Source organism: Poeciliopsis prolifica, unplaced genomic scaffold (genome assembly GCF_027474105.1).
Source record: "Poeciliopsis prolifica strain line A6 unplaced genomic scaffold, Auburn_PproV2 SCAFFOLD030, whole genome shotgun sequence".
NCBI classification, from domain to species: Eukaryota; Metazoa; Chordata; class Actinopteri; order Cyprinodontiformes; family Poeciliidae; genus Poeciliopsis; species Poeciliopsis prolifica.
In genome coordinates this window covers 1454565-1478459 of record NW_026562405.1, presented here as the reverse complement: position 1 = coordinate 1478459, position 23895 = coordinate 1454565, and the positions used below count along the sequence as shown (strand labels likewise).

General features: G+C 36.2%; 1 protein-coding gene across 3 annotated transcripts in view; it reads left to right on the top strand.

Annotated features, from left to right (window-relative positions):
* Positions 1 to 23895, top strand: part of ephb2b (eph receptor B2b) — a 122221-nt gene that overhangs the window by 33852 nt on the left and 64474 nt on the right. For all 3 annotated transcript variants that reach the window (XM_055050198.1, XM_055050199.1, XM_055050197.1), the window contains exons 2-3: positions 9078 to 9157; positions 21626 to 22310. In XM_055050198.1, coding sequence (XP_054906173.1) covers positions 9078 to 9157; positions 21626 to 22310 — 765 coding nt within the window. The remainder of the gene's footprint in view (positions 1 to 9077; positions 9158 to 21625; positions 22311 to 23895) is intronic.

The window sequence follows — 23895 nt, the reverse complement described above, 5'->3', positions numbered from 1 at the left end:
GGGCAAAATGATTACAACTCCTCATATTTCCCAAGTGCTTTTAAACATATTACTTTTCCAAACATTGTAGTTTTATTTTGGACGCAACAATTTCCTCAGAACCAAATTAGTCATGAAAATAAAACTACCAGTCAGAATAATTAGCCCTCCAATCTACAGGAGTATAGTCTGCAGTAGTTTGCTGCAGTTTTCCAAACATTTCCAAAGAAATTATAATAAATTCTTTAGAATCCATTAAGCTGTTTCAGATTTGATCGCCTTCTAGTATAGATCATCTTATGTGGTTCAGCCCTCAAATATTTGCTCATATTCAAGTCAGGGGTTTGTGTAGCCTAGTCAGTTTCATTGGCATTGGTGTTTTGAAGATAATGCTTAATCCAGTGACCTGCGTTTTAGGAATTTGCAAGAAAAACACTAGTCTTCCACAGTTGAGACACAATCAAATCCTGATTGAAGTGTGCAGAGGGAAGGTTGGGCTTACTAGAAGCATTTTCTGTGGTGAGATGAGATATAACTGGAGCTCTTTTCTTTATGTTTTAAGAAAGAAGTTTAGAGGCCCATAACTCAAAGAACACCATCAGTGAAACATGGTTTAGGTTTCACTGCAGCGAGAACTTGGAATCCTGACAAGGTGGAGGGACTCATTAAGAAAGAGGGATATGTGAAGATTTAGAAATAAACCCTAGAGAAGTCAGCTGCCAAACTGTGTCTTGGTCATCACTTTGTCTTCCAGTATGGCAACCATGTGCACTGCTCTGGAGTTCATTTTCTTTAATTTAGCAATTCATGACTTGGCTAAGCCATTCATTGCTATATTTTGAAGTTGTTCTGGGATCTATGGTCAGTCTTCTTTCCACTGCCATTGAAATATTTCGCTACCTAGTGTCTTCCAGGCTTATTCTGTGCTGGGTGACTCTTTCAAATTCTTAATACTTTAAGACTCATTCCTCTTCATTCAGTTCTTTGTTTATCCAACTCCTGCTTTATGAGCATCAGTTCTTTTTGTCAAGTATAATACACAAGATGGAATGACTAACATGTTTTCCTCCACTTAGTTACTTTTTCAATTTGGTAATATCCATAGTTTCTTTGAAAAAATGTGTTCTTTCTGAGAAGTCTCTTATTTAAAATGTATATAGATGTGAATGAAACTATACAAACAAGAAGCAATACACAAATGTGTTTGGAAGTATAGTAAACTGTGGTGCTTAAACAGTGATTGATGTGCTGCTGGAAAATCTTTATTAGTCTTTGTGAAAAAACCAGCTATTAACCTTAGAAGATGAACCTTATCACCACACTTTAAATGATAAGGAGCCAGAACTCCTGAACAGGAATTTACAACAGCTTTTAAAGGATGAAAGGGCTGTAAAGTCTCATAGAATGGGTCATAAACTAGATAAGTTTGTGTTCTGTGATGACTCTAATATGTGGTGGAATTCTTTTATCACCCAAATAAAAACAAGCTGTTATAATAAAAAGAAGTACCTATCATTTACACAAATTCACATATAAATGTGTCCAAGTATATACAGTATTAGTCACATTTATTGCTACCCCAAGTAAAAAGCATAAGGCTAAATTTGTCTTTTTCTGCAGTGCCACCGTCATATTCATTGTGTGTGTGTTGTCGAAATAAATATAGGGTCATCATCCAGCTTAGGTGCCAATGGCTCAAAGAAATTTGTCTCCGGTCATCTCATTTTTATACCAAGGAGGATAATGCCTGTATTACTAATTAAATGTTCCCTAGGGAATCTCTGTTCAACTTAAAGAACTTTATTTGTTTTAAAGGGATTTTTGTCAAAAACAACTATTTCTTAATATGTTTTCCACATGTACTCAAATCAAAGGTTAGACTTTTTTCCTAAATTTTAAATATGCGGTTATACTTCTGCACTAAGGTTTTTTTTTTACACATCCTTACTAGGAGTGCCAGTAAATGTAGCATGGACTGTATGTTCTCATTTTTAACATTGCCATATTTCTTAGAGTATATTCAAAGTCCTTGTGCTTTATCCTTTGCCTTCCCCATTGAATCTTTTATCTGGAATCACCCACTCTATGTACTTAACTGTAATTTGCCTTAGGTGCCAATCAAATTGGTTGGCTTGGAGATTGCTGTTCCCTTGTCTAATTCAGATATCATCTGATGTAAAACAAAATCAGAGGGAGAAGTCAGACAAGCAACAGTCTCTAATTCAGCTTTGTGCTTTTAAAGTCTAAGCAAAATCTTATCCTTTGGTCTAATATATCCATAACACAGTCTGAAGGTTCCCGTAAGAGCTCAAGAAAATAGGAAGGGCATGGAGAGAGTGGAGACAGTCCATGTAAAACACACATCTGCAGACATCTGTAAAGTACATGATGTACATGCATTTTTCATCATTCATTTTCAACTGATGACTTGTAGGCAAGGCGTGGGAGGCTTGCGAATTCCATCAAATCAATTAGGAGTGCTATCTGAAAAGCTGTCACTTTGATAAAAAGCGATCCCTGTCAAATTTTGCTGCAGGTATTTCGACTGCACTGAGTGAGTCATATCACAGAACTCCTAAAACATTTAAATGATTGGAGTGATGGATGGATGTCATTTGTATGGCCTCGCTATTCTCAAGTCACACTCATGTTCTCGTAGGCTTAAGTCTATAAAAATATTGGCCTCTGCTTTACTGAACTTTCCTCTGCAAAATTTGTAAATCTACTGATCTGTTAAACAGTTCTATTTAGGTTTCAGGGGTTTGGGAAATATGGAAGGCGTGCTAATAAATCCATAAGCTTTTGTCAGTGGCCAGGTTTCTTTCACACTGCACTAGACAGGGTCTGTGAGTGTTCCAACTTGCAATTTATTGCTTAAGTTGACGTCTTTCCGCCATGAAATATGGTGTCGATTAGACCTGAAATATTTTAATGACTAATGCACACTGATATTACACTGACAAATACTGAATAAGACAAGAAAAAAAAAAAATTTCAGATGGCTGGTATGACTGGTGTTCTGTAAAATAAGACAGCTGCAGATACTGAAAGCTAATATGACATGACTAATGTGAACAGCTTTGACTGTTATGTTGTTTGTTCAAATTGATAATTTAGATGTGATTATTTAATCAGAGCAACATTCTATAAAGGTCTTGACTTTAATAGACATCTGAATGAAAATTAAAAAATTTTCTGTGCAATGATAGCACAATCACTATTTCTCAACATATACAAATAGAAAACATTTCTCTATTAAGTATGTACGTTTTGCTTTAAAACTATAATGAGTCTTAGATCATTCTAATCATACAATTTACATTCTAATGTTGGGATATTTCCAACTTCACTATGTGAGCTTACAAACAAACAACAGTTGTGTCAGGGAACGTACGTTGCGTGATGGAAGATAACCCATCTGCAGCTGAAGTGAGATTACAGAGTATTTCATCATAATGAAAAGTAAAAAGCAGCTCTGAGATATGATGTCAGACAAAGACAGTTGCTTCCCTGGTGTGGGACCTGAAATTGTTTCAGGCCCATATAACTTACCCGTTTGCATCTCTTGCTTTTAGTTTTTACTCTAGTCTACTTGCTTTGTTGACAAGTTCAGTCACACTGACTGATAACGCAGCTTGGCTGTGTAGAGATTACCGTCTTACATCCTGCTTGGGGCCCTTGGGAACACCATACTGTATCATTCTGTCAACAGCCAGTGCTCTGCGAGTGCTCCACTTTATGAGTGTTTGTGTGTGCAGTACAATATCTCACACTCCAGTAGACTCTGCCAAAATCAACTGCCCAGCTTCCCTGCTCATCTTTCTATTCCTTGGAAAAACTCTGTTCAATGCAGTCTTAATGAGTAAAGGGTGAACTTTTGAACTGCATTGCAACTTAACACCTTTATCAACATCTTAATTACGAACTGCTAGAATTCAATACTAACCTTTTTACCATTTAAATCTACTTAATTTACTCTCCCCCACTAATACCCCAATGACAAGAAAACTTGCCTAATTGTAAAAACGTCATTAAAAATGAATCTAACACTTAAGAAAAAAAAAAATATTAGAACTCTGGTGAAAGTTCTTGTGCATCTTAATGAGGTTGGCTTGTGTTGACAGATTAGTTAAGCCAAGTTTCTTGAGGCTGGGTGCTCCTCTCACTTCTTGAATGTAAATAAGAGGTGTTATTATTTCCAACTGGTCATACAGTAGCTCTGTCTATCACTGAAGCTATAAATCATGTCTTTGGCTTTCTCAGGGGTATGGCGTTCCCTTTCCCCTTAATCTGCAAGATTTGCATGCTTGGTTGACTATATAGAATTCTGTTTTTAGCTCAATGACCAGCTGCTACCCTCCAACTGCGGCACATACAACAGTCTTTCCACATTTGCCTTCAAATAACATGGTTTCAGGTGTTCAGTCACACACATTTGTCTTGCAGTTGTGGCTTAACAGAAATTAACAAAACACGTATTTTTGGGGCAGAATGTTGAAGCTGTTTTTCAGCTCTATTCGATGACATTATCGCAGCACCATATGTGGGTTTATGTCTTTTTTTTATTTTGTATTAAATGCTGAGGGATTTGCTCCACAGAGGAAGGAGGCTACAGTTCTGCCGCAAGAAAGATAAAAAAGAAACGCCTTCAAGCTGCTTCATGCTGTTTTGGAGGTCAATTGTTTTCTTGAAATACCCCTGTAAAGCCATAAGACCTAAATATTTGCTGGTTTGTTAGAAAATTGGTTCATTCTCTGTGATTTCTGGTTGAGCTACCATGTCATAGTCATTTATATGCAGTTTTTTTTCACTTGATGATGCAATAACATGCAAAGCAATTTCTCAAAATCGGTTCCTCATGCTCAAGGGAAAAAAAGGCAGAGAAACATCTCACTTTAGTAGCTGGACATGGTGGTGTGTGCAACTGTAAAATTTGTTTAAGAAGCCAGCCTTGTTGTTTTGCATGCCCTAAGAAAAGGTGCACATATTTTTGTTCAGATATTCCTCCTGGCAGAAGAGACATCCATCACCCAGACTGGAGGAACCTGTCTGTCTCCCCTCCCTAATTGGTCATCCAGCTGTCAAACTAGGATTTTTGCCCTTTGGCCAAATCATGAATTGTCAGTCACCATGGTAAACCAAGGGCAAAACATTGAGAAACGGACTGGCAGAAAAAAAAGAAAGAAAGCCAATACAGAACAACAGCAGAACCAGAACAAATTCCACAGAATAATTATCTGAGCTGCAATGTAAACAGCCGGTTCAAACAATCCATACTGAAACCTTTGCACAATAACTAACAATTTATAAAATCTTGTCTGTCAGCATTTGTTTATTTTCAATTATTTTCTTGAATAGCAGCTGTTTGTGCATAACACTCAACTTTTTGCAGTGAACACATCCTCTCTTCTTTACCTCATTGGAAATTCTGTTGCTTTTTTTTTTTAGAAAGCAGAGATGAAACGTTGACCCCTCTTAGAGAAGAAGAGTGTTGTTGTAGTACCGCACACCCCTTTTTCCATTCCACTCGCCTGTCACTTTAGACAGCCTCTCAGTTGAGAGCTCTCTAAGATCAGCACTAAACTCTCTTCTTATTCTCAGGAAGTGGTAGAGGAAGCACTCTCCTCATAGTGGGCTTTTCTTAGACTCCCAGGGCTCATTGCATATTCATACCTGCCTCTAGAGTTAAGAGCATAAAAATACAAAAAAAAGGTTTTAATTATTCACTGTCATATTGTCAATATGCTTCTTTTGTTCTCAGTTAAGTATCCATCCTGTCTCTACCTGCCAACATGAAGATCATTTTCCCACGAGCTCAACCTGTTAAAACACTTTTGTACATCACTTAACTTCCACACAAATACTGCAAATACAGTTACTGCTTGGATGGAAATAGAGAGACTGCATTTCATCATCAGACGTTGATAACCTAACTCTGGTGAATCCTTTTAGCCTAAACATTGTGCTGGCTAAAATATATCTATTTCAAACCGACTCCGAATGTGCAATAAAATCAATACGTAAAATGTTTTATTTTTAAATAGTAAACATTCTACTTTTTGTTTAATAGTGTTTAATTAAAGATTTTTATTTTTTTTTTGCAACATTTTTGTTTTTTGTTTCTTGTCATCTTTCATACCAAATTATGCCGTTTTTTAATTTCTTTTGTAGGATCTATAAGAGAATACAAGAACATTCAAATTATTTTGCCCCTTTCTCCTGTGAACATTCAATAATTATTGATCAAAAGCACTTGTTGTGTTACAGCTTTTGGACCATAGGCAGTTTTGCTTAAACTGAGTGTAGTCAAAATTTATGGCTCTAAGTTAGGACGACTAATATACATATCAAGATATACATATACATATTGGACCATGTCTAAGTTAAGTCTTACATATAGTCTCGGTTTGAATTTTTTTTTACTCTCACTTTTCTCATAACCTAAATAAACTTTTAGATGTTTTTGTAGGTTGCAGAAAACATTTCTATTTTTTCCTTAAATTCATTTTAAGCATTTGGTACTGAGTATTTTTCACTCACAAAAAGTTTACAAACTAGAAAGTGTTGTTGTCACTGCTTCTTGTGTGATATGGACAAGATCAGATTTTAAGGTTCCAATTTCTCTATGCATTTTTAGTTTTTCTCTATTAAAGGAGGGCGCCATACCTGTTGGAATCAAACTGAAAATGCAATATCACAGTGCAAAACATGTAATTGTTTGAAGTAAGAAAAATAGTAGTTCAGGAACTTTGCATACATTTATTGTAGTTAGTCTGCTTTTGTGTGGTCTTGGAGCTGTAAAAGGTTTATTGCACTCAGTGGTTTCAAATAAAAACCCCTCAAAAAACAATTATTTACTTGGTTGATGGTCAAAACTCCTGATTTCCCAGAATTTGTATCTAATTAGAATGTAGAAAAGAGTTTCATTAATCTTTTTGCTTTTAATTAAAATCCTGATAGACATTGTATAAAGTCTACAAAGCAATGGCCTACAATGAAACCCACATGATACCCAGCTCTAATTAAGGAGTTTCTATGTTTTTTCCATTCCCTCTGTGAGAGTGCCTGAAGAATATTTTTGACTGCATGGTCATGTAAGATGAGAGAATTCCAGTAGGACTACTGTTTACTAGTTTTCAGCATGCATTCACGCCATTCCTGTGAGTGATAAAATTCAAATGATCATACGTAAACATGCCCTCACAAGCGAAAACGAAAAATGATTCCTACGCATTCCCGCGAGTACCTCTGTGTCCTCCTGACTAATACCCAGCACGTCTTGCTGAGCACTCGCGCTCTGCCTCGGCTGGGACCGAGAACAAGACTGTGGCTGACAGGGGTGAGCTATGTGCTGCTCTGCCTCACGGGAGGTAATGAATCTGTGTGGCTGCCGAGACTCAAGTGTAGACAGCAGTAGGAAGAAAAGTGATCAGTCTTTCATAGGGAGGTAGTACTTTTGGGTCACTGATAGCACAAGTCAGATAGACATAAAACAAGAGTAGAGAAGTGGGAGAAGGTTTGCCTGAGAGAACGGGAATAAGGAGGTGAGAAGTAGCAAAACTCAGTTAAGGAAAAAATTATTAAATAGCAATGGTCAGAGTGAGAATGGTCGGTCAGAATAGAAACAGACAAAAGGAATGTGCGGCTTCAGAGAGAAAGGAGTCGGGTTTGGGAGAAGAGAAAGATGCGTCATCCAGCCAATGTTAACATTCCTACAGAAATGTGCTCCCTGTTCCCCCACAACACTCTCTAAACCACCACAAAGGGGGGTTTATTATTCTCACTTTTCTCCCCCACTAATTATCGTTATCATTATGGGGTATAATTACCATTTCACTGCCTAACAGTCTACTCAACTCTGAGTCACTCAGAAGGTTATCAATAGCTGCTCAATTGCAGTCTCATCTGCTTAATTATAAGATTTAAGCTTTGTGATAACTGAAAGGATGTGAAATCAAGTATTATGTCTTGCGAGTATTGGCAAGATTCTGAAAGTCAGCAGAAGGCTCTGAAATAAAGCAATGCTTTTGGAGGTTGTTAATTAAAATCTGTGGCTTTCTGTGGAATATAAATTAGAGAAAATCCAAGGTTATAAGAAAAAAATAAAAGTTGTCTACAACATAATCCAATCTTGCACAGAAATAAAAATGTAAAGAGAAAACAAAATCATTTTAGTCATAACTTATACAGTTTTCTTTGACAAGGGTCTACACACTTAGCTTTAATTCAGTTATTTCAGTTTTATCATAAGAGTGAAATGCCACAGAGTGCATTTGTCTAGCAGACCTGTGTCGTGGTCCCAGGGTCTGACTTATGTTAAGATTAGTAGCCGTGTTTGTCAAGGGGGTTTCTAAATCCCTCCGTGGCATTTTGGAGTTGCAGCTGACGCCTCCAAACTGATGAATGGTGTCTCCATCTGTGGCAGCTAAACCCTAGAGCACATGAGTGACACAAGCTGGAGAAATTCATTAGACCTGCAGAATGTAACAGACAGAGAGCAGTGGAGCTAATGCCACATCTTGGGTGGGAATCTAGGCTTGAGGGCATGGGTACAAAGATTAGGGAAAAGAAGCAGAGAAAGGTGACCATATGAATGTCTCACTCAGCATATGATGGACAGTTGGATCAGGCTGGAGGAATTTGTGTCACAAATTTCCTCCTATCTGTCAGGAGGCACATCCTCTTTGACCCCAATTACTAGAAGTGTTTCTTTCCATCAGCTAATCCGTGGTATATATGGTGTCACCTCTAGTGTACCGCAGAGACTTACTTTTCAAGCCAGTTATTTCCCTGAAAGATGTTGGGATAATGCCACTGTTCTGCTGACCTGGATGTGTTTGTTATGAAATTACCCCCCAAAAAATCTACTTTAATAAATGCTGATATTAAAGATGACATCTTAACTCTAGGTTTCTTAAACCAAGATCTGAAAAAGCATAAATTACATCCTAAAATGTGATTAGATTATGTTCAGATGAACAGACATTAACTGATTTTTTTTTTTTGAATGATTATGTTAATGCCATAGTTTTTCTTTCAGCAGTGCATTCACAGCAGCCGATTATCTGACCCCCATCTCTTCTCCTATTTCCCCACAGAGATGCTCATGGATTCCACTACAGCCACGGCGGAGCTTGGCTGGACGGTCTATCCTGTGTCGGGGTCAAGTGACAATAGTGTAAGTGACTTAGTCTACTCTCCCTGCATTCTTACTCCAAATATCCTATTTACATTGTGTTTTTACTCTCTGCCTTTGTTTAAAATCACTTGGCTTGAACAGCGAGATACAGTACACATATTGTTTGTAATTGTTTAGGTTTGTTTTTTGATACTTTTACTGCATAAACCTTTTGAGTATAATCACATATGATTTCCATAACTTTTGCTATCTTAGCACTTTAACTGTCAGTTTTTTGCCCATTGTACATATTTTAAAACAACCTAAAAAAATCAAAATTGAATATATCTTAGGAACCTCTGGTACAACTGGTATTGCGATATGTGATTTATCTTGGAAACTTATTGCTCAACTGCCTACATCAGCAGGAATTTACTGGAAATTGGAGATACATGCACAGACACCATTTTCTCAATACACTAGCAGCAGTTATCTGAATTTACATCTATGTCCAAATTGTGCAATTTATTCGCTTCGTTGAAGTGCAGTACGCCATCATATTCCATGATTGGAAACTAAGAACAACACGTGAAATCTTACCCTTTTCCTATGTGGACAAAAACAGCTGGCAAAAAAGAAGATTACAAAATACTTCCAATGTTGAGTTTAGTATAAAGCTGTTTTACCTAAATGGAATGATTTAACACTATTAAAGTGTTAAATGGGTGAAATTTTGTAATTACAAAAGAGTAAGAATAACATTTTCACTGAGTTTTGATTAGCCAAAATGGCATCAATGGAGACAACTGGTTCAAAATCTAAATCAAATCCAGACCCATGGAAAAAGTTATTCTACATCATCAACAAAGCAAATATAGTGAAAAAAAGAGAAAAACTCTTAAAGTGAACACAAATGGCTGTACAAAGAGCCAGAGGGTAAAGCCATTTTTTAACAAAGTGTGAGGTGATTCACTCTTTACTAATTGTGTATATGTAGTTAACGTGTAAATTGGCTTAGTCCCCCATGAAAACGTATCCTCTGTTGATAGGCTGTGTTTTGGTTTCCCACTTTGAGGTCAAAAGATTAATCAGTGTCCCAGCATGGCTTCAGCATGAGCTGGACTTTTGTTCTTTCAACAAAAAAAAAAAAGAAAAGAAATAAAAACTTGTAGAGTTTTGACAAGTTGTTTGCCTTATTTAGAGTCACACATAATATCCATGTATTTGAATATGCATAACTCCCTGTGGTTTCTTAGTCATAAAAAATAGTTCAAGGTGAATAAGGAACAAAAAGACTAATAAACTTCCAGGCTGGAAGTAATGTGTTATATGGGCCTTATTACTGTTTGATGCACGGTATTTCCAAATGGTTTGCCAGAGCAGTGGTTGTTCCTAGCCACATGCAAGCCAGGCCTACTTAAAGCAGCCAAAACCAGCGTCTCTGTACCCTTCACTTTTTACCTTACCACAAGATTTAGACCTCTCAGACTAAGCCCAAAAAAGAAAAAAAAAAAGCACAGCAGACTTTTTTCCTGGGGCATTTCAAAATCCTCTGCTGATTTTATTTAATTTCTCAGTTCTCTGTAGTTTATTGATGAGTTACAATGGGTCTTTTTCTGCAACGTAAAAAAGCCATCAGCAGTTTAATCATACATTTTTAAAGTTTTTTATCTTTTCTTTTTCTTGTTGAAGGCACAATGTAGGAAGCTCACACTTTCCTAATTTTTACAGTGAATAGCAAAGTATAGATTTCTTCTTGTCTTGCTAATTCTTGCTCAAATGTGCTCACGGGGGTATTGGCAACACCTCAGACACAATTTACGTCATGTCCTATGTTCATCTATGAAAATTGTTACATAAAGCAAAGCATCCACTCAGTATGTTTTCATACCCATCTTGCCAAAGTGCAAATTCTAAAATTTTCTTTTCAAACTTTTTACCATCAAAAAACTGAGTAAATCAGTTTTCATAACAACAACATACTGAGGGATGATACAAGACTTTATTCAGTAAAGTGAAAAACAAACAAAACAACATTTTCATTAATTAGCACTTTACTTTGACATTAATTTTGTTTCAAATTCAGAATTTAAATAGTTTGAAGTTTCAACCTACTTTCACCTCAAAATCGAATTGCTGCTTTGCATAAAAACAGCTTCTTTGCATATTTTATTAATTTTGTCTCAAACTTTTCACATATACGGTACTATGCAAAGACCTTGAAGTGTTTCAAATTACAAAAATAAAAATAAAAAAAATACAATATTCTTTGCTTTAATTAAAAAATATTTCCCTGGATTATATCCATTAGTTTATAAAAGTGATTTTAAACTTGTAATGGGAAGATAGTTAAACTTTCTTTGATGTCATTCCCAGATTCAGGTTTTACTTACAAGGGTACACAGAATACAAATGGCTACAAACACTTCTTTCCATTTAACTTTTACTGGGTTATTGCCCCTCTGTTCCCTTTTTTATTATTTTCTTTCTTCAGTGAATGGATGTTTTGACAGTATGATATGTTACACATGTGCAAAGAAAACTTGACTCAGCCCACTAAACTGTTTTTTTTTTTGTTTTCCTCAGATTTTTATCAGAGCAACCAGCATGTAGCTATTTAAAAACAATTACTTCTTTACCCCACCGTTGACTGAAGCCTTTGCCAAGCTTGTTGGACGAAGTAATGAGTTTTAGGCACATTCTTAATGCCCCGTATTTATATTTGTTCTCTCTCCTGGAAAACCCTGGCATTGTTATTATCACATCCAGGGTAATTTCTTGACATGGATATAGGAAGAACTTTAAAGAAATGATGCTATATGCATAGGAAACATTTTAGATAAGATGAATAGAAAGGTTGTAAATATTTTATTTATTGTATGCAATAAAAACGTATATTAAGAAAACTGGCTCTAGCCCAAAGGACTGTGGGCTCTCCAGAATCTGGACCTTTTGATCAGGTTTAACTTGTACTTTGAATTTCTTTCACTGTACTTTTATTTTGAGACATTTCTGATAAGGCAAACATCAAAAACAAATAATCTTTTTTACTCTTAGCATTTTTCAGTTATATAGCAAGATTTTTTTAATGTTTACTACAATAGTATTTGTGTTAAACTGTCTTCTTGCTAGTAATAAAGACAGTCAAAGTGATTTGAGAAGTGCGGACTGAAGACCTTAATGGATCATCTCTGTTCCAGTTTGGTGTTTTGTCAAATTGTTTGACTAAATTGAATGTTATACCCACACATTCAGTTTACTGAAAATCTTTCACAGTATTTGACTGCTTTTACATTTGTTCTCATATTATTTATTTTTCCTTTGGGATTTGTAAAATATTTTTTTATACTTTAAAAATAAAAAAATTGAATTGAATATTGTTTGATTTTTATGCCAAATAATTTTGGGTCTTAGAAAGACTTCCGTATACCACTGTTGGAGCCCAATGCAATTCTAAGTCCCTAATCCCCAGGATTTTTTCAGGTATAGATTGGTCTTATCAGTGTAGAAGCTGAAGTTTTTATATTCATTTATCCAAGCTTGTTAAGAGGCCCCTCTGGTGAAAAATGAGAGTGTTGGAGATAGCTGATCGCTTTGGGCCCAAGGCAACAGGTGTAGAAACATGGCCAGGCCTCCTCCTCAATTTAACAGCGAGAGGTGCCTTACAGAACCTATTGTCTTACACTTATACTGCAGTGCATGGCTTCATGGGCTTAGCTGGTAGATCAGTAAAGTAAAGCAATGCATGAAACCAGCATGTAGCTTTCACTGCTCTGCATATACTCAGTATATTTTCTAACTTTACAAGAGATATGTTCCATCCTAGTGGAAAATTAAACAAGTGGTGAGATATATTATATAATAACCTTTTAAGGAAATGTTTATTGTACAGGATATATGAATACACCGTATTAAATCAATTTAAATATCTATAAATTTGTTCCAGAAGAACAAATTTAGGACATTTTAAATCAAATTGCATACTCCTTCTGGTATTTAATCTTTAATGTTCTTTAATGTCAACGCATAAAGCAACATGAACAACTCACACCCCACGGGACAAAATCTGCAATGCTTTGTGACCTTATCCTGTCACAAAACATTTGAGCCCACATGTTAAATTCGAATCCTTGAGTTCTGGTGTCCCACAACCTACAGCTGTATCTGTGTCAGCACACCTGAACCACATGATTTCACACCCCTATTTCAAACCATGACTGAGGCGCATTCTGAACTTTTTTCATCAAAAGTTTGAGGTTGATTGGGGGGTTAAAGGCAACTTCCGACTGGCTAAGCAAAATTTGCTTGTTGAGGTTGTGATGTGCTGATCATATTTCACGTGCATGACCAGTTGGTTATAAGATTAAAAAGTCGCCTGAAATGTTTAGGCCCATATATCAACTACATGAAGTTCTAATTAATGTATACTGTTTGGTTCCTGGCTGTTTCTGTTGGCATCTTTCCTGACAGTTCACATTTTTGAAGACCAGTTTGGTTTATGAAAGACCAAACTTTCCCTTAGTTGGACAAATCCCTTAGAGAGGGATTTGTCTTTATGGCTACATCACTGAACTGTTTTTCTATTTTTTTTTCTTTCTTTTTTTTATGAAAACACTAGTATGACACAAATTTTTCCTGCTAAGTAAAATGAGGGTAAATTAATTAAAGTCTTTGTGTAAATTAAAAAGCGAGTTTTTACTATGTAAATATTACTTAAAGAACTATTCAAGAGACAGCTTCCATTCAATATAGTCATGTTTATTCATGCATAAAACATGACTATGTAGCATAGCAAAATCCAGTGGAACTTCTAACTACACATTTAATTGCTTTCACCAAAGCAATTTGCATAATGACAGTATGTATGTTCTCTTAAAATATAGTACATAATAAATCAATATATTAAAATAATTATTTTAGATGAGAATCCTCCTGAGAGAAGCCATCATGCTAGGGAAGCATTAATGACACATCATAAGGCTTGCAGCTCAGATGAAATTGGATCATCGACACTTGTTTTTGCCTGCACAAGATGTCACAAAAATGTGCCATAACAAAGACTTTTTATAGAGTTATACTGTGAGAGAAAAGCTGTTTTTTTATTTTTTATTTTTGCATAATGCTGAAACACGTTGCACACACCTTCTTAATGGCTCCAGAAGTGAACATGTCTTAATGCCAAGGCTTCTTTGCAGACATCGTAGTGGTGACAGAAAAGGAAAGAAAATGCAGCACGGAAGACACACCACATGTGAAGCATACAAAACAAGGTTTCCAAAAAAAAAGAGCAGTCTAGCTCATGGCTTACCACAACGATCCTGCACATTTGTGTACAGAGAAAATTTGACATTCTGGACATTTTTGTGTCATCTGCATTCATGAGAATATTCTTTAAAATGCATTCATATTTAGAGGGTCCATTGCACTAAATTTCAGGTCCATACCAGGTGACTAAACGTTAATAACCTTTATTGCTATATGGTTGTCATCTTTGCCTGCAATTTTTTTTTTATGTTTGTTTCTTCCCTTTTTGTTTCGCACTCCAGCGGACCAAGGCAGATGCCAAATACTGCCGAGTTGGCCCTTTTTGTTTAAAAGGAGTTATTTTTCTCTTGTGGAAATTGAATTAAAGTCAAGACTTGATGCAATCTGTTAGCTACTTTTTCTGGACAATTTCTCCCACAAATTGGTGCTTTATAATTCTGAAATAACACAGTCTAAAAGTACTGGACTGGATGACAATTCAATTTGAATTTGCATCTGCTTACCTTTTCTGTGCAGTGTCCTGGAATGACTTTTTCTGGTCAGCTGGTGCTATTTAAAAACCTAAATTGAACTGAGTGATCATCTGTAGCTAGAACACTGACTGCAGATTGAACAAGACTCACTGAATATCTACTATATGACTATGTGAACTGATATATAGCCGCCTAGCAGTGCAGGGTTAAGTGGTCAATGTTTTTCTTACAGCTGACAACTGCAGCCATTTAGAAATAGACTTATGGCCCCAGGGAGCACACACAACTACTGTGGAGGGAAAACTGAGGTCCACTGCATAGACTGAGAACATAATAAGGCAGTGTGTGTGGGTTAGGTTATCGTTATGGATGTGTTTTAATGTGGTGCGGTACGAGGATGCAATATATCTAGTGTCACTTGGGGACACATGACACAACAGGCCTTTTGCAGGAATGGGTTTGCTAAGGACATCTGTCTTGATTCATCAGAACTATTCTCTATTGCATTGTGGTTGTGTACAAATAATTGTAGATAATTCAAGCAAGCCATCAAGACTTCTTTCTAATATAGCCTTTCTTCTGTCTTGAGAGTAATTGAAAACCGGATGACTTGAGACCACTAATTTGATATGATTCACAATTAAACTCTGTGAAATTAGTTTTTTAGAATGAACCAAGAGCACATGCAAATATGATCCACATGCAGCATTGTGAAAGGGAAGGAAAAGATGGAACTTTTCTTCTTGCTTCATGTGTTGTACATTAGTAGTGGACAATGTAAGCCGAGGCAGGCTACAGCAGACAGTTCTACTTAAGCCTTGGAGTGGGTAAGTCTCTCCTCTCTGTGAGGCCCACTTTCCTTCAGGATTTGGCTCCCATGGCCTCGCTCGTAGTAATTGAATGCAGACAGTGGGTGTCATTTGTCCGCTGTCCCTCTAGGGAAGGTACTCTTGCTCTGACAGATTTCCCACAACTGCAAACAGGGTGAATGTGCCCCGAGAGTTTTCCATTGGGTTTCTTTCTCTGCTTTTGAGTGAATAATTTATTTACTTTTGTCAGTGATTGAGTGGCGATATGAAATGTGGCTCTGTATTGTGAGGCTAGGTCAGGTTAATTCAAACACTGTAGTGACAAGATGTGATAAATACAAGGTTTATGTTGTGTGAAAACAATGAAAACATTAAATGTTTGATTGTTCTGACAGTGTATGCATTCCATTGCTTGACTAATGTTTTTTTTTTTTTTTCTAAAAAATATTTTTGGTTATTGAATTTACTGTAATAGAACTAGAAAATATAATTTTTAAGTGCTTCGCAAAGCATTGAATACATAATATGATCAAGAATAGCTCTTTAGAGTTTGTTCATTGGGAAGAAATACAAGTATTTATCACAAATCTGACTCGCTGTTGAAGACAGTGTCCATGAAGAATGAATTTGTGGCCTACATGATGCAGCCAACAAACTTCCTGACCGTCTGCATGTTGGTTGTTACTGTCTTCCAGATGTGCAAGAAAAGGGAAATTCTCGACAATTTAATGGCATTGTTTTCTGCATGAAATCTTTTCAAGGGCATTTGTAATGCCACCAGACACAGAGTTTTCTGCTTCTGTTTTGTGTTCAGACAATCCTTGAAAGGCAATATCAGCGTTACACAATTTGTGGTGTTTGGCATTGTTTTTATGTAGTTTTCAGTTGCCTTTGTGTTAATTCCATGAAGGTTAACACAAATTCCTGATACGTACAGTTTGCCCTTGAACTGAGCATTAAATCTTTATGTCTTTTCTCATTTGGAAGTATGAAATAACAGTCTTAAAGTACTGGACTACAAACAAGATTTACAGAAAAAGAGTGTAAGTAAATCTTGTGATATTTAAAAAACAGGATATTTCTTGTCAATGTCTGTCTTGAGAAGTGCTAAGCAGTTCTTGTTTCATCATAAAGTTGTGGCTGATTTATACAATTTACCTGATTAACAATCCAGAAAGTTCAGTATCAGTCTGAAGTAGTTAGGGATAGTCTGTAGGGCGAGTTGAACCAAGAAGATATGGTCAAAAACTCAATAGTAGTAAATTGAGTCTATGAACCCTAGATAAGAAGATGAGGGTTCAATGCTCAATGTCGTATATCTACATTTTAGAATAACTTCCTCCTCGTATGATGGAATTGATTAATAAAAACTAACTGCTTGTTAGGAAAAAGCTGCTAATGTATTTTTTTCAATGCTCCATAGGCACTGAAAAAGCTGAAACCACTTTGAAATAACTTATGTCCCAGCATTTTGGGTACCCAGATGTAAAAAAAAAAAAAATCAGTGGTGTAACAGTGACAAGTTGTATTTTTCAGGATTAATTTTATTACGGAACTGCCACAGTGCTCGCTTTCATGTTAATAAATCCCAAACATGAATATTTATGAAAGTAAGAGAGAAGTTTTGGCTTTCTTTGGGCATTAGCCATGTGTTCAAAATTATTGGGCAACACATACTGTGCAGACTCATTATGCAGCTGAACGGAAAATATTATGTTTTATGGTTTTTGTGTTAAAGTGAACATTTAAAATGAAACATAAATATCTCAAATAATAAAAGAAAACATATTTCTGACATTAGAAAAATATCAGGGTCCAATATGGCCAACCTTTTTTTCAATAACAATCACAAGCCTTCCATTGATGGTTTCAGTTTCTTTAGGTGATGACATCCATGTTATGTCAAGCAGGAACTACCACGTCCTGCACATTGTTCAGAGGTGTTCTGTTTTCCTTCACTGTGGATCTCCCATTTAATAAACTCTCAAAAGGGTTTAGGTCAGGTGAGGAAGGAAACCATGACATTATTGTTATCTCCATAAACTTTAATGGCTAGCCATCCACTAGAATACCAACTCACGCCAGAATCCCACCTCAACCTTATTGACATCTGAGTTAAAGGGCCTCTTGCTGATTCAACTGCATGCTCATCGGTTTGGTCATTTCAAACTGTAAAAACTGTCTCCAAAAATACCACTCAACATGCAGGTTTTCTCATATGAGTTGAATTCATGGTTCAACCCCTATGAAATATAGATTAGCAGTAAGGCCCACAATCTTCTTCTGCATGAAGGATGAAGAGTACTTTAAAATATTTGCTTACATATGTTTGTTCGCAGTCTTGCATATCATGTGTTTATTTGAATTATTGGTTGTGTATGTCCGTGTTGTGCTAGTCAAGATTCAGTGCAGAATATTCTACGAGAAACAAAATATAAACCATTCTAATCAAACATTCTTTGACTCGTGGCCCTTCAGAAAAACTTCAAATACTGATGTATGCAGCGTTTCCAACTTTAATCTTTATATTGCCAAATAAAAAAATTGTTTATATCAAGATTTTGTTCATGCAATCCCCTATGATCAAGCTATGAACAGATGTAGCTGGTTATAAAGTGGCAAATTTTTAGCCAGCTATGATTCAAATTTGAAACCTTCTTAACCTGAAGATTTGGTAATTACTAAATCTTTCATATAAGAGTATTAGTATTATTTTACTTATTTTGCATTTAGAGCAATGTATTTCTTGAAACTTCTGCTGGAGATGCAATTCCAGACTACACAATCCACTTAGCTTTACCAATGAGAGACTGATATTTTCATACACTCATATAGTTTGCAGTTCAGTTGTGCTTTCTCCTGGAATTGATCAAGTGATATTGATTCTGAACCGTAATCATTGTGAGCGTCACTGAACTGTAGCATTGTATGTAACGCTAAATGAAAGCAGCTCTACATACGGTGCTGTAGTTTCTGCAAGTCTCTACAATTCTTTTTTTTTTCCATCCAGCCATCTTGATCAATATTACACTGAGAATCCTTTTCTCTACTGATCAATATGTCACTATATTGCAGATGTGAAGAAAAATTGATCACTGGTACTAGAGCATCACTGGTACTAGAGCATACCAGTGAGTGAACCTGTAAATAATTTTGTTAATAATGCATACACTGCAATGACAATCCTATTTTTGGTATGTATATTTCAATTGTATCATAAATGCAGGCGTCTTATTGGTCCATGCGACATTTGTTAAATTGGTATATCGTTCAAATTTAAAAATATATATTAGAATTAATTTTGTAGGCTTGTAATAATCCACAAGGAAGTATTGTGTGTATGAATGAATGAATATACTTTATTAATACCTAGAGGGATTACGTCGAAGTATTGGACTTAGTTTTTGTGAACCATGCAGTCCAGGAATGTTGGACTTAGATCATCGACAAGAGCAATTAAAGCACAAAATGCTTTTGTCTGGAGTTAGTCGGGCATTCTGTTTCACACCATTTAGTTTTCATGACAAAAGTGTGATCTTTTGTTCAGTAACACATGTGCAGCATAAAAACTCATTTCCTTGTTAATAGGCTTGATGAAGTAGTTATATTTTGGAAAAAATACGTCACGTGTTCACCTTAAAATATGTCCCAGTGATCCTGATCAATAAAAAAAAATTACATTTACATCTTATCCACATAAAAAAGCTCAGGGACATAAAATCATTTTGTCAACTACAACAGGATTTCAGTACAATAATAACCTTGTGTTTTCATGTCCATCATTATCTGAGGTAACCTCTTTTCATCTAGCTAATCTGTCTTGACATCCAACACCATTGTTACCTCCACCTGCTGCAGTTAAAACACATGACCACCCTTTTAGAGCCCTCTTGATTAGAGCCAGGGTAAAAAAGCTGTGAAAATGAAGACGTTTCTTCTAATTTCACACTCTGTGCTTGATCGTTAGGCTCTTATTATGCCCCATTTGCTTCCCTCCACTAGCTGTGATGAAAGGAGGGCAAAAAGGCCATGACAGGACAAAAGGAGGCCCTTCATCAAAACACATTTTGTTTGGGGTCTCTTTTTTTTTGTTCAACTCAACCCTTCCCCCCATATTACTGCCAACACTTTTTTTTTCTAGAGTTTCCCCTCTCCTGCATCCCTCATTAGTAGCCACCCCCACCTGTCTTCACATTCATTTTATTAAACTACGATTGTTCAACGCTCTGTGCTCATCAGAACAGCCTGTCTGCTCCCATTTAATTGGCCCACAGCTTCCCCACTGCTCTTCAACAAGTAGGAAGGTCAATGGCTGCTCATGACCTGTGACGATGATGTCTGTCAGTAGTGGGTAAAAGACTATCTTACCCTTAAACTCCAATATTCTAAACTGGCAAAATAAACATGCAACCATGCCTTTGTCCTGAGCACCGCAGTGATGACCCTAAGGAGACAGCTATTTTTAAACATGTGAAAATTCAAATTGTTTTGCTCAGCAGTTTTTCTAAATACTCTTCTTTCTTTATATTGTGTATATCGGGTATCTCAATTGAAAGGCAGCTTTAAAAATGATTAATATTTTGTCATTATTTTAAGTTGTACTTGCCAGGTAAAAAGACTTAAATTTGGCAAAGAACAAAAAAAAAAAAAAAAAAAAAACTTTATTTACTAATGTTGCATTAGATATCTGTGTTTTGCCTGGCTGTTGTAAAGGTCTAGGTCAAACCAAGCATCACAGTAGCCATAATTAAGAGGGACATGGGATTTAAGAACTAAAGCTGTTCTAATTAGTCAAAGTGTTTGATAGAATGCGCGTTTGTAACAAGAGGGGTGACTTTCTTCTCCCAGCCCGTCAAAATCTGTCAAAGTCCTCACTAAGTGGGCACTAATTTGAGAAATTATATCAGCTGTGAAGTGAAGAGTGAAGGGGGGAGAGAAAGTAGTCTGCAGTACAAATGCAAAGTTGTTCGGTGGATGAGAACAGAATTTTTTTTTTCTTTTCACTTGGCTGAAATGCTTAGGTAGAGGTCATGACCTGCAGTGGTGGTTGGAGAGCACAGCATTTAAAGCTGTTCTGATCCATGGCCCAGACAGAGGTTTCATCTCAACAGGATAGTCAAAGTGTGAACTCAAAATGGCAAGGTGTATATTCTCTTCAACATTCTCTTTATGCAAGAGAATATTCTTTATTCTCTTGAATGAAGAATATTCTCCGGAATATTCTTTACAAGTAAAGAATATAAGAAAGGAATATTTTCTGGAATATTCTTTGCAAGTGCATCAACATAGGAAAGTTCTTTAGAATAGCATCGAACACCTGCATTCAGTTCTAAAAGAAAAACTCATACAACATAAATTCTACATAAATTATGATTTATTGTCTGTGTTATATTTAAACAATTTATAAAAGTTTGCTGATTATGGCTTGCAGGAATTTGCAACCTTACATGACACTGATAAAGAATTTGTATGAAAAAAATTCCAAGTAAAAACATAAATTTGTAAGAAAAAAAAAACAGCTCACTCCACCACTTAGTGCTATATTGGATGCACTCAGTTCTGATTGGAAATTTTAGATTGAAAAAGCTGCTTCTCACTTAATCTTTTAAAAGTATCAAATGCATCCTTGCAGATTGAGTTTTCAGAGGATGTTTAGCTGTCATCGCCATGTAATCAATTTGATCATAATATTACTGTAAGCTGATTAGTGGCAGTAATCAGCTTTATTAAAAAAATTTTATGAAAACATACTTGCTAATCACTAGAGAAATTGCATTGCCGATACTTTAAGACAGTTTACATTTATAAGAAACATGCAACCCAGCTAATGTTTTAATACTCAATTAGACTTAATTAAATTTATCAGAATAACTGTTTCCCTCAATTATAGAGCACTGTTTGTTTTCCACAAGTTTAGTGCTACAGTCCAACTTAACCACAAGAAAAATATTTATCTGCTGTTTTTCTGTGCCCTTCCACAGTGGGAGGAGGTGAGCGGCTACGATGAACACATGAACACCATCAGGACATACCAAGTCTGTAATGTTTTCGACAGCAATCAGAACAACTGGGTACGGACAAAATACGTCAGACGTCGCGGTGCACAGCGGATCCACGTGGAGATGAAATTCTCTGTTAGGGACTGCAGTAGCATCCCGAATGTCCCAGGCTCCTGTAAAGAAACATTTAATCTATATTACTATGAATCAGATTCTGACACAGCCACCAGAACATCTCCAGCATGGATGGAAAACCCCTGGATCAAGGTTGACACCATTGCGGCAGATGAGAGCTTCTCCCAGGTGGACCTTGGAGGAAGAGTGATGAAGATTAATACGGAGGTGCGAAGCTTTGGGCCTGTGTCGAAAAACGGCTTTTACTTGGCCTTCCAGGACTATGGAGGCTGCATGTCACTCATCGCAGTCCGGGTCTTCTACAGAAAGTGTCCTCGAATCATCACTAATGGGGCACTGTTCCAGGAGACTCTGTCTGGAGCAGAGAGCACTTCACTGGTGGCTGCAAGGGGTGTTTGCATCCCTAACGCAGAAGAGGTGGATGTTCCCATAAAGCTTTACTGCAATGGTGATGGAGAATGGATGGTACCCATTGGGCGCTGTATGTGCAAAGCCGGGAATGAGGCTGTGGAAAATGGAACCGTTTGTAGAGGTATGTTTTATTTTTTTTTAAGTTATTATCCTTTTAAGCCCAACGAATCACTGTGATTTTAACGGAGTAATCCCACCACACAAGGATTTTATTTATACAATGACTATGTGTGGTAGTTCATTATACATTATTGAAAGATTATTTTCAGTAAAATACAATAGTGCTATAAGGTCATTCATAACAGAATTAAGGAAAGGTATACATTTTATGGAGAGTTTAACTGAAGCCATCATCACATTTCTATAACAGGTACATTGAGCCCCTATTTATTTTCTAATTCAAGTGTTCTGGAATATGACTTATTTTGATTATTCTTAAAGGTTTTGTGGAAATAATGCTTCCTGGCCATGACCAAATTAGATGGACGTGATTGGGATTTTTTTCTGATAGTGTAAAATGAGCAGTTAAAACTACTAAATTTTAATATGTAATTAAATAATTATTTTCACCTTAGTCAAACTACATATATATAATTTTTTAACTCAAAAAAATATATTTCTTTCAAAATAATAAAATTACCCATTTTCTGTTCTGTTTTTCACCAATATGTCCTTTCTCATCATCAACAAAACAGACAGAAAAAAGACAGAAAAAAAGACATTTAATTTGTCAAAATGCCTCTACTTATTTAACAGGACAAAGAGATTTTTCTCTTTTTTTCCAAAACTGGCCACATTTCTGTAAATTGGAATCGCTCAAAGGAGAATTGATCAAGCTTTTCAAAACATCGATGCACCCAACATTTACCTGCACCATGCCCTATCCATAGTCTGGCAGGTGGTATTTGGCCATTGTTGTTAGAGATCTTGATCACTCGACGCAGCACGACATGCATAGCTTGCAGCCTGGAGTCATGCTGATCCGTCCAAGAACCTCAAACCACCCACCTGTGCTTCTGATCGGTTTATTCCTGCCTCTCATATGTGAGGCTGTAATTACAGCACTTCCCTGGAGTCTGTATGCTGGGAGGGAAACGGGATGGGTGCAGCCTTACAAACACCGCTAGGCAAGCTCAATGACTACTAATAAGGGCTGACACAAGCATCTTCTTATGGATCATAGGCCAGTGAAAAGCACTTGAAAATAGCTAGGAAGTGCATAAAGCATTCATAATGGGTTTTTTTATTATTATTTTATTTTTTTATTTTTTATATATAAAATTAATTGTGAATGTGGTCAATTTAAAGACAGAGGTTTCTACTTACCTTACATGTTTCAGACTTGGTCACACAAGTTTATTTGTATAACACCATTTTAAAACAAGGGTGTTTAGAATCCCTAAAAAGAAAAATAAAGAGAAATAATAACAGTTGTATTAAAAAAAAGAAATACAGTATGAAAATAACACCAAAACACATATTAAGTGAAAGTAGCCCAAGAATGGAGCTGTGAGAAATTCATCTGTATTTGCTCAGATTTGCAAATTGCAAATGGTACAAAGTAATTCTGGCTCGCCAAATAAGACCTTAACTAATCTAGCACAGTACTGGATAATCCCATCAACTTTTCTAGTCCATCAATTAGTGTGCTATGAAGGATATAACTAAATCGAAATATATAAGAGATGAGGTCACTTCATAATACA